The 15,242-nt window shown below is 35.1% G+C and overlaps 2 protein-coding genes across 2 annotated transcripts in view; one reads left to right on the top strand and one right to left on the bottom strand.

Moving 5' to 3' along the window:
* Positions 1 to 9,496, top strand: part of CERKL (ceramide kinase like) — a 148,695-nt gene extending 139,199 nt beyond the window's left edge. The window contains exon 12 of the mRNA XM_033423681.2: positions 7,156 to 9,496. Coding sequence (XP_033279572.2) covers positions 7,156 to 7,338 — 183 coding nt within the window. The 3' untranslated portion in view covers positions 7,339 to 9,496. The remainder of the gene's footprint in view (positions 1 to 7,155) is intronic.
* Positions 9,497 to 10,457: 961 nt separating this feature from the next.
* Positions 10,458 to 15,242, bottom strand: part of ITGA4 (integrin subunit alpha 4) — an 83,248-nt gene continuing 78,463 nt past the window's right edge. Inside the window, exons 24-28 of the mRNA XM_033423680.2 lie at positions 14,739 to 14,864; positions 13,878 to 13,997; positions 11,878 to 11,976; positions 11,386 to 11,505; positions 10,458 to 10,926 (exon numbers count right to left, since the gene is read on the bottom strand). Coding sequence (XP_033279571.1) covers positions 10,828 to 10,926; positions 11,386 to 11,505; positions 11,878 to 11,976; positions 13,878 to 13,997; positions 14,739 to 14,864 — 564 coding nt within the window. The 3' untranslated portion in view covers positions 10,458 to 10,827. The remainder of the gene's footprint in view (positions 10,927 to 11,385; positions 11,506 to 11,877; positions 11,977 to 13,877; positions 13,998 to 14,738; positions 14,865 to 15,242) is intronic.

Raw genomic sequence — 15,242 nt, 5'->3', positions numbered from 1 at the left:
CCATTGAGATTACCTGTGTGCAAAGCAATTAATCATGGGGAGAGAGATGCTGCCGGAGTTGACACTGAGTCCTGCCTTGTAAGAAAGCTTTATTTTCTTCTGAATGCATTAACCTTTCTTTTTTTTCAATTTGTTCTTCAAATTCTGAAAAGTATCCACCAGTATTAATATGGACTGGCCTTTCTGAATTGTGGGTTGGTGGTTATACACATTTATGTGTGTGTGTGCAAAGAGAAAATAGAAAATGTAGTGTTATATTGAAATGTGAAATAAATTAAGGATACAATGACATACTCAGCTGTTCTTCAGAATGAAGAGTAGTGAAATCTGAGATTTTTAGCCTTCTTGATTTTATGGCAGCAGACTGCCTCTAAAGTTATGACCTCTGGATTTTCCTGTTGTTTAAGATCAGCCTACTTATATTGATTGAAATAGATTTGCAGAAATATATTTTAAAATACACTACTTTTATATAGATGTTATTTATTTTATTCTAAACTTAGGATATGTGGTGGTATTTGTAGAGATAGATAAAACTGTATTTCCGTTCTTAAGGGATTTGTTTTAAAGAGAAGCGATGACTGTTATAAGCCATATTCTTTGGGCAGACATTCTGAGCCGGTTATTAGGAAACTGATCCAGAAATATGTGAATTTCTGAAATTATGAATCTTGAAGTACATAGTATGCATGTAAAACCCTACAGTCTCATACCTTCTTCCAGGTATAAAATTGTGCCTGGATGTAGTTGGGGGAGAACAGATGGGGGAAGGAGAGCAAATCCAGCCGGTGACCAGCAGCTGTATCTTTCTTACATAGGTAGCCACTGCAAGGCTCTCATTTTTGCTTCTTTATAATTTTAAACTTTCTCAGGCAGGCTTCATGAAGTTTCAGTTCCCCTCTGCCTAGTACATTATTTGATCAATGTTTATTGAGCAACCAGTTGAATGAAATGTTTAGGAAATTATGTCATAAAATTATATACAGGCCTATTTTCTTTAAATATAAATCTCTAAGGAGGCAAAGTGGAAAAAAGCTGATATAATGTAGGTTGTAAGACTAACTAATAACTTTATGTGTTTGGGAAAATAGTGATTTATTGATTTTTAAAGGAATGTATGCCTTTTCAGGTGTTGCTAATTTTGTTTGCAACTTTACTATTTTTCTTAATCCAAAGCAATACATGTTCATTGGTTTTTCTGTAAGTCAGAAAATAGAAACAAGATAACAATATATATAAAAAGCTCTCAAAATTCTATATTCCAAGAGATAATGAGTGCCATTATGTTGGTATAAACTTTTCCTATTCTTTTTCTATTAAATACATATGAGAACTTAAAAGGAGTAATAACCCCAAGGTACTGACCCTGAGAAGCTGTATATTTATTTTAGGGAGGCACGATTGCACAGATTACTTACAGAAGTTCTCTTTTGGAATTGCCTAAGGGGCAAATGTCTTAGGTAATTTTTGGAGACATCCTTTTTTCATTACGAAAGTAGCTTTCTTCTGACTTTAAAAGTAACAGATGCCTACTATAAAAAATAAAGACAAAGACATAGTAGTGAATATAATTCTGTATCTATAGGAAAGTAAATTTTTTCAAAAGAAGACCATGTTATGCAAGACATAACCATTTTTCTCAGGTACTCAACCAGTCATATCTTGCTTTTGATACAAAAAAACTATTGCCTGTGTGTGTGTGTGTGTGTGTGTGTGTCTCTGTGTGTGTGTTTCATTAGGCTTAACTGATTGGCTCAGCTCTTTCCAAAAATTCAAGTCCATGCTACTGCTCTGTAGTATTTTGCAAAGAAATTCTAAACTGTTTTGCATAATAGTATATAGTAAGAATAATTGGATTGATTCCCAAGGTGACTGCTTTCAAGCAATGTTAATCTGATACATTTGTTAAAAAATCACAGACATACATATACACATATACATGTGTATGTGTAGTCTCTTTCCTTCATGGTGACATGTTCAAAAATATAAACTTATATAAATTATGTAATATTATAAAGACCAGACAAATATAAGATTATATAATCCACTCTCAATTAGTAGCAGTTCTGGTATCCAGGAAGGGAAATGCGGCACTTCAGCCTAAGGAGAGCAACAGTCTAGGTCTCTGAGCCATCTTTCCAGGTTGAACTGAACGTTCGCGTATCTGAACAATTGTAGAATGTACTGAAAACCATCATTTGTAGGTGACGCATCTTGCGTTTCCCATCTCTGTGTGAAATAGATAGAGGTAAAAATTACTCTTCAAGTCTTTTCAACTCCATCCTGTAGCTGGCCTTTGTTTCCTCTGTTCATATTGAAAACATTCCTACGTTTGCTTTGACCCTCATTTTTGTTTAGGGGGTTTAAAAACCCTTGTTATTCCCCAGGGATTTGTTTGTAACCTTCTTCTCATGATACCTTTTCCTGGGTGATCTCACTGCTTCCCATTGCTTGAACCACTATCTGAACTTTGCACACTACCAAGGGTTCTCTCTTCCTTTCTGATTTGCAGGACCACTGTGCCTTCCTGTGTGCTGAGAAGGTTATAAAACTCACAGGCATCTTGAGTCCAGCACGTCCACTACTTACCTTATCGCCCTCTTCCTTGATGGTGCTCCTTCTGTGTTTCCCTACAAAGGGCAATGGTACCACTCTCTACCCATCCTGGAGTTACTCTGGATCCCTCTCCCTCATTCCTCACAACCAGTCCACCAATTAATTCAAACCTTAATCCCTTCTTGCTTCCAATAGCCTCCTTCTGATCTTTCTTTTCTCTGGTCTTCCACACTGCATTCTAGAGGGATTTTTCTAAAATACATATCTGATTTATCTCCTGCCTAATTCTTCAATGTGTTTGTTATTGTCATCAGGATGACATCAGATTTCCTCAGTGTGGAATACAAGGCCCCTTGTATTCTAGCCCTTGCCTGTGTCACAGCCTCGCTTCTTGCCATCCTCCACCAGATTTCTCGTGCTTTGGTCATTGAATTCGTTTTCTCGGGCTGCCATAACAAATACCACAGGCTGGGTAGGTTTGGTTTCTCCCAAGACCTGTCTCCTTGGCTTACAGATGGCTGCCTTCTAGCTGTGTCCTCACTTGATCTTTTCTCTGTGCGTGCACATTCCTGGGGTCTCTCTGTGTGTCCCAATTTCCTCCTTTTATAAGGACACCAGTCATATTGGATTGGGGCCTACCCTAAAAGACTCATTTAACTTAATCACCTTTTAAAGACCTAATCTCCAAATATGGTTACATTCTGAGGTACAGGGAGTTAGGACTTCGACATATAAATTGGGGAGAGGGGGACACAATTCAGCCCATAACACCATATGTGTCTATGTTTTAAAATCAAATATAGGCATTAACATACTCTGAAAAATAAATGCCAAAATACCAGTGTTGCCATCAGTATCACACTATGCTTGATCATGGCATATCTCTGTATTCTTGCAAACGTGGTTTCCTCTCTCCAGAGCTTCTCTTCACCTCCAGGCTAATTCTTCTGTGTTAAGACTCAGCTCAAGAGGGCAATTCACCCAATATCCTGAGCCTGTTTGCCTCTTCTCATTTCTCTGTGCTTATACCATCATGGCACTTATATATATATCACAACTTTAATTGTTAACTTCCCTTCCTCATGCCCCAAACACACCCTCACACGTGATATCACGCTCTTGGCTTCCCTAAGTCCCATCTAACAATGTCTGTGGCTTCCTAGGTAATAAATGTGCATGCATGGATGAATGGAGCTTCATTTTGTGAAGTGTGCACATGAAAACTGACGATGTAAGACAATAGACTTACTGGTGATGGCCATCAGTTCCTGACACTCCTTGGCTTTAGCTGCATGGCTCAAGTCTCTGACCCCTTCATCACATGACATTCTCCCTGAGTGTCTATCTTCACATGGCATTCTCCTCTCTTAACCAGGACATCAGTCATATTGGATTAGGGCCACCCAAATGACCTCATCTTGATTACATTTGCAAAGACCCTATTTCCAAATAAGGTGACAGTCACATGTACTAAGAGTTAGGACTTCTAGATATCTTTACGGGGGACACAATTTAACCCATAATGGGTTATGGGTTAAATGACTCATTTAAAACACATTATTTTGGGACTTCCCTGGTGGCGCAGGGTTAAGACTCCGTGCTCCCAAAGCAGGGGGGCCGGGTTCGATCCCTGGTCAGGGAACTAGATCCCACATGCATGCTGCAACTGAGAATTCACATGCCACAGCTAAGGAGCCTGCCTGCCGCAACTAAGACCCGGCACAACCAAATGAATAAATAAAATTTTAAAAAATGTTTAAAAAAACAACTAAAACACATTATTTTTACAATGAATGAAAAATGTAGAACATTTTACAAGTGCAGTGTGAAGTGTGGCCCCAAACCTTACACCTGAAATGGGAAGTCTAATGCAGTGACTATTAGGCAGTTTTAGAGAGAGCCTTGCTTTTTCCAACAGAGAGTTGCTTGGCGCCTGCTAACCCTGTACTTCAAATAGAACAACTGTTGCCATCATGTAACCCAGTATTATCCACCATGTAACCCATGCATTATTCAGTATAAACTGTAAGATCTGCTGGACATTGATGTTTCCACATTTGGCAAAATAAGGGTTTTGGCGAAAATAGTTTTCTGGCAACTTTTAAAATTCTGTGCTTCATCGAGGTTTATATGTGAAAGAAGGGAAAAAAACATGTAGATAATATATTTGTGATAAACCTCATGCCGTTTATCTGAAAACTGAAATAAATGAGTAGTTGTGCATTTCTACTAAAAAGTTACTTGGCTGTCTTACTTATTTCAGAGAATATATATTTTTTCACTATAGTTTCCTTAGGCAAGTAAGAAAAATTTAAATTTTTAAAAAACTTTTTACTGGAGTATAGTTGATTTACAATGTGTTAATTTCTGCTTACAGCAAAGTGATTCAGTTATACATATATATAATATTTTTCACATTTTTTTCCATTATGGTTTATTGCAGGATATTGAATATAGTTCCCTATGCCACACAGTAGGACCTTGCTGTTTATCCATCCTATATATAATAGGTGGCATCTGCTAATCCCAAACTCCCAATCCTTCCCTCCCCTGCCCGCACCTTGGGAACCACAAGTCTGTTCTCTGTGAGTCTGTTTCTGTTTCGTGGGTAAGTTCATTTGTGTTGTATTTTAGATTCCACATATAAGTGATAGCATATGGTATTTGTCTTTCTCTGTCTGGCTTACTTCACTTAGTATGATAATGTCTAGGTTCATCCATGTTGCTGCAAATGGCATTATTTCATTCTTTTTTATGGCTGAGCAATAGTCCATTGTATATATGTACCACATCTTCTTTATCTTTCATCTGTTGTTGGGCATTTAGGTTGTTTCCATGTCTTGGCTACTATAAATAGTGCTGTTTTGAACACTGGGTGCATGTATCTTTTCGAATTAAGGTTTTGTCTGGGTATATGCCCAGGAATGGGATTGCTGGAACATATGGCAACTCTATTTTTAGTTTTTTGAGGAACCTTCATACTGTTTTCCATAGTGGCTGCACCAATTTACATTCCCACCAACAGTGTAGGAGGGCTCCCTTTTCTCCACACCCTCTCCAGCATTTGTTATTTGTAGACTTTTTGATGAGCGCCATTCTGACCAGTGTTGAGGTGGCACCTCATTGTAGTTTTGATTTGCATTTCTCTGATGATTAGGAATGATGAGCATCTTTTCATGTGCCGATGGGCCATCTGTATGTCTTCTCTGGAGAAGTGTCTATTTAGATATTCTGCCCACTTTTCGATTTTTTTTTTGTTGTTGTTATTAAATTGTATGAGCTCTTTGTATATTTTTGAAATTAAGCCCTTGTCAGTCATATCATTTGGAAATATTTTCTTCCATTCCTTAGGTTGTCTTTTAATTTTGATTATGGTTTCCTTTGCTGTGCAAAAGCTTATAAGTGTGAATAGGCCCCATTTGTTTAATTTTGATTTTATTTCTATTGCCTTGGGAGACTGATCTAAGAAAACATTGGTATGATTTATGTCAGAGAATGTTTTGCCTGTATTCTCTTCTAGGGGTTTTATGGTGTCATGTCTTATATGTAAGTCTTTAAGCCATTTTGAGTTCGTTTTTGTCTATGATGTGAGGGAATGTTCTAACTTCATTGATTTTCATGTGGCTGTCCAATTTTCCCAACACAACTTGCTGAAAAGACTGTCTTTTCCCCATTGTATATTCTTCCCTCCTTTGTCAAAGATTAAATTGTCCATAGGTGTGTGGGCTTATTTCTGGGCTCTCTATTCTGTTCCATTGATCTATGTGTCTGTCTTTGTGCCGGTACCACACTGTTTTGATTAGTAGTAGTATTTGTAGTAGCTTTGTAGTATTGTCTGAAGTCTGGGAGGGTTATGCCTCCCGCTTTGTTCTTTTTCCTCAGGATTGCTTTGGCAATTCTGGGTCTTTTATGGTTCCATATGAATTTTAGGATTATTTGTTCTATTTCTGTGAAGAATGTCATGGGTAGTTTGATAAGGATCACATTAAATCTGTAGGTTGCTTTGGGTAGCATGACCAAGAAAGACTGAAATATGAAGCTGACTTTGTACCATGCTAGAGTGATCAGTAAGCAACCATAATTATCATGCCACTTGTGTCCATCTTTAAAGTGAGGATGAGACAGGCAAATACCTGTCAAAATCACATGGGATGGACTTTCTCTTCTTACCTTCATAAGTTTAGTTCTTCGTAATTAAATTCCAAATGTGAAACTTATTCTAGAGTTTGCTCTACATCAGTTAAACTAGTTGACAATAATCAAGTCAGTGGATTATGTAAATCCTCTATAACAACAGACCAATATTAAAGATTTAGTTTTTATTGGAAATTATTGTATACAATTTCATAGACATATACTATTTGTCAGTCATAAAACAAGTTTGCCAGCTGCTAGATCTAAATGAGCTAGGAAAGCAGAAAAGGGGCTCCTTCTTCCAAAGAAAATGGAACTAATTAGAGTTTCAAAGCTATGAAAACATCAGCATGCACACTGATATTTACTTGCAAATGAGAGCACAGTGAACTTTCCTAGTTTGCATTACAGTTAGGGATAAAGCAAGTACCAAGATTATTTGCATTTATTTTTTGGTTTTTTTAGTTTAATTTTCCATTTGTTGAGACTTACACTGTTGAAGAAGTAAAAGTTCACCCAAGGAGTAACAGCAGTGGACACAATCCAGAGGAAGAAGACGTACCACATGAAACTGCTACAGGAAGCAGTTTCCCTTGGAATGTAGATGGTGATTTAATGGAAGTTGCATCAGAGGTCCATGTTAGGTAAGTCTAATTATTTCACCATCTTGTACTATCAGTTTTGTGTCTGATAGACATATAAATGGAAGTTGCTGCCTTATAACTATCAAAACAGGCAGTTGGGCTAATTTTGTTTTAAATTCGTTAAGTCAGGGAAGCATAAAAAGACACATGTACAATTTTAATAAATAAAGAAGTGTAACTTTGTATTTATTCAACTAATTGTTATGTTATTCACTAATTGTTATGTAGAACCAAAGCATTTTCTTTGGTTATGAGTCTCTACGTTGGCATTCTGAATTACCATTCTTCACAAACTATACAGATAATGTACGTCTACAATTTCCATTTTGAATTTTAAAAAATGGATTAAGATCTCAAACCTTGTGATGCCATCTGAATAGCAGATGGTTACAATTTAATCCCCCAGTTGTTTAAAATTTCCTTTTACCCACAACAAATACTGTAACACTTTGTGTTCAGCAGTTTGCTTTTATCGTCTTTCCAAAGCATACTTTACGTAAGAACAATTTTACATATTAACAAGAGCAATGGGTTACAAACAGGCTTGGGAACATGCAAGCTTATTGTTGATAAGCATTATGACTCCGTGGGTAGAAGAAGTGTGCAGGGCTCCCTGAGTAGCCTGCTAGGTGTGAGCTTTCTACATGCGTGGGTGACTGGGCTTTACAGGAATTACTGCTGCTGATTTATTAGGCCCTGCATTTTTTCCTAGATGGCAGCTCTGCCATGAATGTATGCTCATTGGCTAGCATTAGATTTCTATTTGGTATTGTGCACCACATTCGATAGGGGTTATGTGTGAAAAATAACAGAATGATAGGTTGATGAAATAATCATACATATTCTTATATTCTTTACAGAGTACACCCAAGACTTATCAATCTTTATGGAAAAAGCATGGAAGAAACGAATGATTCCAAAGTAACATGTACTTGTTTATAAGAGGAATGTGAAAATTAGAATTTTAATATGAAGGGATACTGTCATGTTTTAAACAGATATTTTAGTAAGGAAAAAACTATTTTTAAAAGAAATTAAAATTGCTATTTTTGATGTTACTAAAAATTAGCTTTAAGACGTGAAATATATACAAAACGATTTAAATTCTGGTTTTTGGAAAGTACTTATTGGAATGGAAAGTAAATCGTTCATATACTTGAAATTTAAACATGATATATCAATATTTAACCTAGATTAATTCCAAAATGAACTAATTTGGATTCCTGGATTTGAGTCCATCAATTCTGATGTTAAATTTCCTACAGCCTGATGCCAACAGACCACAGAGTTCATGTAAGAAAGACTGTCCTGATTTCTTGATGAGGTACGTAATCCAGCGGTATTAAATTACACAGCTAGGAAATGATATAACCAGAAATAGTACTATTTTTTCAAAAGCTCTCTAATACCTAGACTACTTGCCAAAAAGAAAAAAGATGGATTTTTTAAAAAGTTATAGTACCACTTTGGTGAATAGTCTCTGAAAGTTGAAAACTCAAAGTGGTAGGGTTTTGAAATCCATAATACGCATAACCTATTCAAAATATCTAACCTACCTGAAATGGTGTCATTTCTAGTGGGAAGGAACAAAATTTAAATTTCCTCAGGGATCATCCTTGAGAAAGCAATTCTAAATTTGGATTTGATTTTCCACCAATGAGCCTAGACATTTTCTTGAAAGAACTACTTGTGTTTTAATCATAAAAAAACATAGTATCTTTTGTTCAAAGGGTTCTTTAAAATTGAATTAATTTCTATTGGTACACCCCCGAGTTCAGGAGGTTTCGTGCTCATTGGGTCCCACTGCTCAAATGCCTTCACAAGTTTCTGTGCATTTTTCATTCTCCAGCCACCAATTTGTGAACAGATAACTTACAGGAATTAAGTGGTCTGAGGAGGACAGCTGTTGGCAGGGACCTCTATGAAGTAATCCTCTTCCATAGTGGTAAAGCCTGCCCTCTAACCTATCACTTCCCGTAACAGATTTCGAAAATTTGGCCTCAACCTTCATATCAAGACAGATGTAGGGACAAATCAGAGGAAATTATATTCTGGTGTTTATCAGCATTTAGTTCATATGCATGAATAAATATTACAAAAAGTGATTGTATTTGCAAGTGAAGAGGTATTTTAGATGCAGAAAAACTACTTCATTTTAAAAAGTCTAAGATAACACCAACAAAAACCTTAAAATACTTCAGTCATCACTAAAACATGGAAATTTTGATGTCACATTTTTACCTGATACAAGCTAAATCTATATTTTTCAATCTATATTTTTCAATTTTACAGTTAAATTTGCTTCTCTATTTCCCTGAAGAAGAGAATGCTCTTATAGTACTGGTGAAAACACATTTCATACTTACATTTGAGGAGAAAGGAGTAACATCCAAACAAGAATTTGTTTATTAAACAGTATCTAATTTGTATGAAATACTGGTCCCCAATATGTTCTTTGCAGAGCTTTGGTTTTTAAAAATTAGTGAGGTACAGTTTTCATAGTTTACATATATCAGCTAAAGTGCAACATTCGATCTGTTTTAGAATATAAATTAGAATTCTAAGTACTGTTGTTTTTATAAACAAAAAATTTGATTAAAGATGGATTTTTACAATTTACTCTTCAGTACCTTTCCCTTGATAAAATTGTGTTATAGAAGGACTTACTGGATTTATACCTATATAAACATATTTTCTCTTAAAAACTTATGTGTATATATATGTACAGAAAGAAAAAATCCATAGCTGTATAAACAATAATTATCCAGAAATTATCCCATTAAGCTCAAACCAGTGTATAACTTCAGTCTGAAGTTTGCTGATCAGGCCATAGTCTTCATAGACTGCTGAATAGATGGTTGTTGATCAAAGGTTATAGGAAATATATTACAAATCAATGTCTTTAAAGATAAAATATGCTTTAAAATGATAATGTTCCTCTTCTATTCATTAGAAAATTTGGGAACAGCCTTTCAAAAATTCTGCTAACTATTTCTAGAGAACATATTCCAAACAAGTCTCAAAGATCTATTAGAAATGAGTCCTTATCTATTTGGTGGAATTAATTTTACCAAAGCCAGCACATACGGTAAATAGTATTTCTTTTAAAGGAATACCTCAGAGTCCAAGTTTTCTCCAGTCGAGTTGTTTACTTCAACATAATTTTAATTCAGATGCACTCATTTCAAGGTATTGTCCAGGGATTACTTATCTTGGATAAGCTGATGCTTTAGTGTTTTTCTATCCATTTAAGAGCTGAAAGATTATCTTTTTGGATATATTAGAATATTACTTTTGGAGTTATTTTCTCTTAGAATAATCACTGCTTGGATTTTTCATCTGCATTAAGACATAACATGTCACAAGGTCATGACTAAAAGAAGTACACAGAAGAAGTCTGAGGCAAAATTCACGGTTTCTTGTAAACAATGTCTAAATTTGTTTTAGTATACTGTAACCTGAGTCTGTTATTCTCTCAATTTGAAAGAAGTCTTCAATCATCTTTACTGCTTTTACTGTTAATGTAACTCCAACTGTCTCTTCTGTTTTCTTGTTGTAGGATAGACTTGTACTGTCTTTTGAAGAAGCCAGCCTGAAAACAGCATTAGTCATGAACATTAGATATTTGGTATGAGTATAATAAGAGTCAATGTCAATTGTAGTCAGTAAAAATTAGTTTGGGAAATATTGGGTTAAAGAGCATTGTTTTGTTGTTACTGCAGGATTTCTCAGTGATGCACGCACTCTCCAAAATTGAAATTCAACATATAACGTGCAGTGTTTGCCCAATGCTTAGTTAGAAAGAACATCTTTCAAAACGTTTGTTATAGTTTGAACATTTGTTGAAGATAAGTTATCTTTAAGAAGGCATATTTTTCTAGAAAGACTGTGGTACTAAAGTTAAGAAAAATATGCAATCAATCAGTATAAGAATTAACATTAAAAATACTGAAATGCTGAAATCTAGTAACGTGGGAGTCACAAGTTGGCTTTGAGAAGATCAAGAATGGCATTTTGAGTGGTTTAACAATGGTACTTATTAAAGGCTTACCTTCCACATAACATATGAAATCAATAAAAGTAAAATAAGTCCAAGTAGCAAGCTACTTAAAATAATTGCTATAGTGAAATGGCGTTTGGGTCTTTGATGATGTAGTCCTTCGAGTAGCACCTACATAAATTAACCAAAATAAAGAAACACCACTTTAAAACCTTGCCTCTATTTCGTTTGAAGCCCCTCCACGATCCCCAAGAGTATTCAGAATAACCCATCCCATTCTCTTGCTGGTCTAACACAAACCATAGGAAACATTGGTAATTGTTTAGCAGAAACAGGGTGTGTAATGGGCCATATCTGTGGTTCTTCCTCCAATCCATCCTACCAAAATCACCTGAAAGAGCTATGTCATGCCTTCCTGGCAGTTGTAGAAAATACCAATCCCCTGTAAAGTATATTAGGCTTGCCATGATTTTCCTGACCAAACACTAGCAATATTTTTTCCCCACAATGTTTATGTTTTAGTTAAAAAGGTAATAATCTTACATGTGCAACATTCTCATCCTTGTTTAGTTCAATAACTTTTGGATTTGGCTCTGGAAAAGCTGTTGCTCTTATTTCAAACTTCAGGGCTCTAGTCTCATCCTGTTTAATAAATAAAAAAAAAGATCACTGTAGCCTGATACATCGTTTTGTTTCATGAAAACACAGAGCAGGTAAGAATCATGAGAAACTACTTCTATTCTAAAGGTTTTCACAAGTTATCTTCTCCAGTTTCACCATTTGTAGTTAATTGCAATGCAATGCTTCCTTTGGTTCCAAAGGCATGTCCTTGGTATTAATTTATATGGCATCATTTTGTTGAAATCCTTTTATTAAACATGGCTGCTTTGCAGAGAACTTGATTTAAATGCTTATAATATTTAATACTTAAATACTGTTTGATAATTACCAGTGTATTTTTACCTTAGCTATTGAATTTTTATTCCCAAAGACTTTCTTTGTCTGAAAAACATTTCCTCAAATTAATTTTATTTGGGCTTGTTTTTCTTAATAGTGTTGTCATCTTTCTGCTCTGATCAAATACAGATTAGTGTACCAAATATCGTAATGAAAAAATCTGGTACAAATATTTATAACATTCAAAAATAAAATCAGTGGCTGACCTCAGAGCTTTACTGTCTAACAGAGGGCTTTATCACCCAGAATCCAGAGCTTGGGCATCTGTGGACAGGCTCCATAGACTCTAAGGATCTTTGAAGTTGTATTCAAAAATCGAGATTTTTTTTATTTTTCATATGTGCGTTCATTAGGGTAGATGAGAATATATTCTTTTGTCAAATTCTTAAAGAGGACACTATGACCAACAAAAGTTAAAACTACTGTGTAAAGGTTATTTAACATTTTGGAGAGAACATGTAGAATTTTAGGGCTAAAAATAAATTATATACTTTATCTGGAGCAGTTTTTTTCAACAGGGATGATTCTGTACCCTCGAGGAAAGTCAGCTATGTCTGGAGACATTTCTGGCTGGCAGGACTTGGGAGGGAGTGTACTGCCATTTAGTGGGGAGAAGCCAGCTATGCTGTTAAATATCCTACAATGCACAGGACAGCCCCTGACAACAAAGCAGCATTTGGTCCAAAATGCTACTAGTGCCCACTGTTGAGAAACCTGGACCTCAAAAAGAGTATGAAGGCAGGCTGCAAAAGTTTAAATAACTTGTAACTAAAACAGACAGCTCTTATTTCCCTGTCGGGTGCATGTTCCTCTTGACCACCTTGTGGTAATTTCAACTACTCCTCTTAACAAAACATAATAGCTCTCATTTCCTTTAGCTTATTATGTGCTGTGCACTAAGTGCTTTATGAAAATCATCTAATCTGCAGCAACCCTGAAAAAGAGATGTTACCCATATTAATCTGATAAAGAAACTGAAGAACAGAACTCCAGATAAAACCAATGATCTCAAAGTACTTCTCATAAATATGCATACTGCTTCTTAGGAAGAAGTTCAACATGTATTTAGTTAATTTTTAATTCAACCTTTCATAGTTCATCTTCTTAAAAGCGTGTTTGTGTTTTACTGTTGTTGATAAATTTTGATGTTTTAGTTTGATTTTCTGGAAGTCTTAATTTTTAGCAAATACATATTAATAAATGTATACGATATACAATAGTAGGTTTTTAAGCATAAAGTAATTTGGAAAGAATTTTAAGGATATATGAAATGTTAAAGCAGCTAACTTCTCTAATTTGATCAAGGTTCATAAATAGTTGGACATGCTTTCTAAAATCTCTTAATTATAGTCTATTTACAGTCTTAGTAATCTGTTTAATTACTAAAGCCATTTCATTTAGACAGTGTATTTTGTAGTGATAAATGGAAACAGTTTTGGAGTTTCACTCCAGATTTTACATTCATTCATACCATCTTAATTTGTTGAATGCCTCCTTACGTACCATCCTACCTGTATAAGATGGTCGCGTTTGTAGATTCTATATGAAATCTTCTCCACAAAGTTGTCACTGTATCATAGACTTACCATTTCTAAAATGGATGGCCGACCCTCCAACTGAATGTGAACACTGGCTTCTTTTCCACTGTCCATTTTCCCAAAATTGCATGAGAAAGTTAAACAATGTGGATCAGCTCTCATGCAGTACTTGAAAAGAATACAAAAGAGCGATGTTAAAATTTCAACATTTTAGAAAAAGATGGCTAAAATATTTAGATGGCTAAATATTTAGATGGCTAATATACGTGGAGTTCAAGATCTGCTCCCCTTAGTGGCATTTTGCAAAAATTTATCTTGATATAAACATGGAATTAAAGATATGCTTTCATTAGTGGCACTTAAAAAATTATCTTGTTTTAAACAAAACACAAATGTTTAGTAAATTAACAAAAACAAAGTATTCGAACTAGATCACATGTTTTCATTATTCTTATGAACTTAATCTTCTGGGATAGAAAAAGTAAAACACCTAATCAGAGTCTTGCTACGTTACATGGTCTATGTTCATTGTAAAACTTGGATCATTTTAAGGGCTTTCTTGCGTTTTTTTTTCCCCATACTAAAATGAAAATACTGAAAATTAATTTCATGCCACAAAGGCCATTCAGCTGAGAACAGCATCTTGACCCGCAAAGGGTCTGACACAACGTCTGGTTGGCATAAATTGGGCACTTGTTGCATAAATAATGAAAGTATATTGTATATATTTAACCCTGGGTGTCTCTCAACTCTCCAGTCATGCCTGTTCCTCACACACAAGAACATTACCTGAACTGGCTTCTCTCCTATACTCAACTGACAGTTCAAAACCCCTTGGTTCATGGGTTTAAGTGTTTCAGTTCTGTAGGTTGGAAAGCAAAAACTACAACCTGAATAATTGAAACTTACCAGTAGCCTCTTATCAGTCTTTGATAAAAATTTGAATATATCTTTCAGGGTCTCCATTGTGCCTTTTTTCTGCTCTAATGCACACTTTCTTTGGTAATTCTTAAAATGGCATTCTCCAACAGTAGTCTACAAAGAAAGAAAGAAAAATCTTATCCAATATTGGAAAGAACAACAGCTACATGGCTTTAAAACTTACCTTTTAAAGCTTACCTTTCCTGAAATATATCAAGTACTTATAAAATTGTGTGAAAATATTTTTTGATGTGGGAGAGATTAAATCTCTGTGGCAAAAAACGCAACAAAAACCCAGAAAAATTTTAAAGGGTTGGATATAGGTCCCAAATTGATCAAATGGCCTTAACTTTACAGAAATTAGGGCAATATGAAAAATGGACATTTGAACATTAGCATTATATTGAACATTTCTTTGGCTTTAGACATACAAGAAAGTGTTCTAAAAGCATGCCCTACCATCTAAATCTGGGATTCAAGTAAGATTTTTAA

This window comes from Orcinus orca, chromosome 7 (genome assembly GCF_937001465.1).
Source record: "Orcinus orca chromosome 7, mOrcOrc1.1, whole genome shotgun sequence".
Taxonomy (NCBI): domain Eukaryota; kingdom Metazoa; phylum Chordata; class Mammalia; order Artiodactyla; family Delphinidae; genus Orcinus; species Orcinus orca.
The sequence above is the reverse complement of the archived record's forward strand: the minus strand, read 5'-3'. Positions and strand labels throughout refer to the sequence as shown.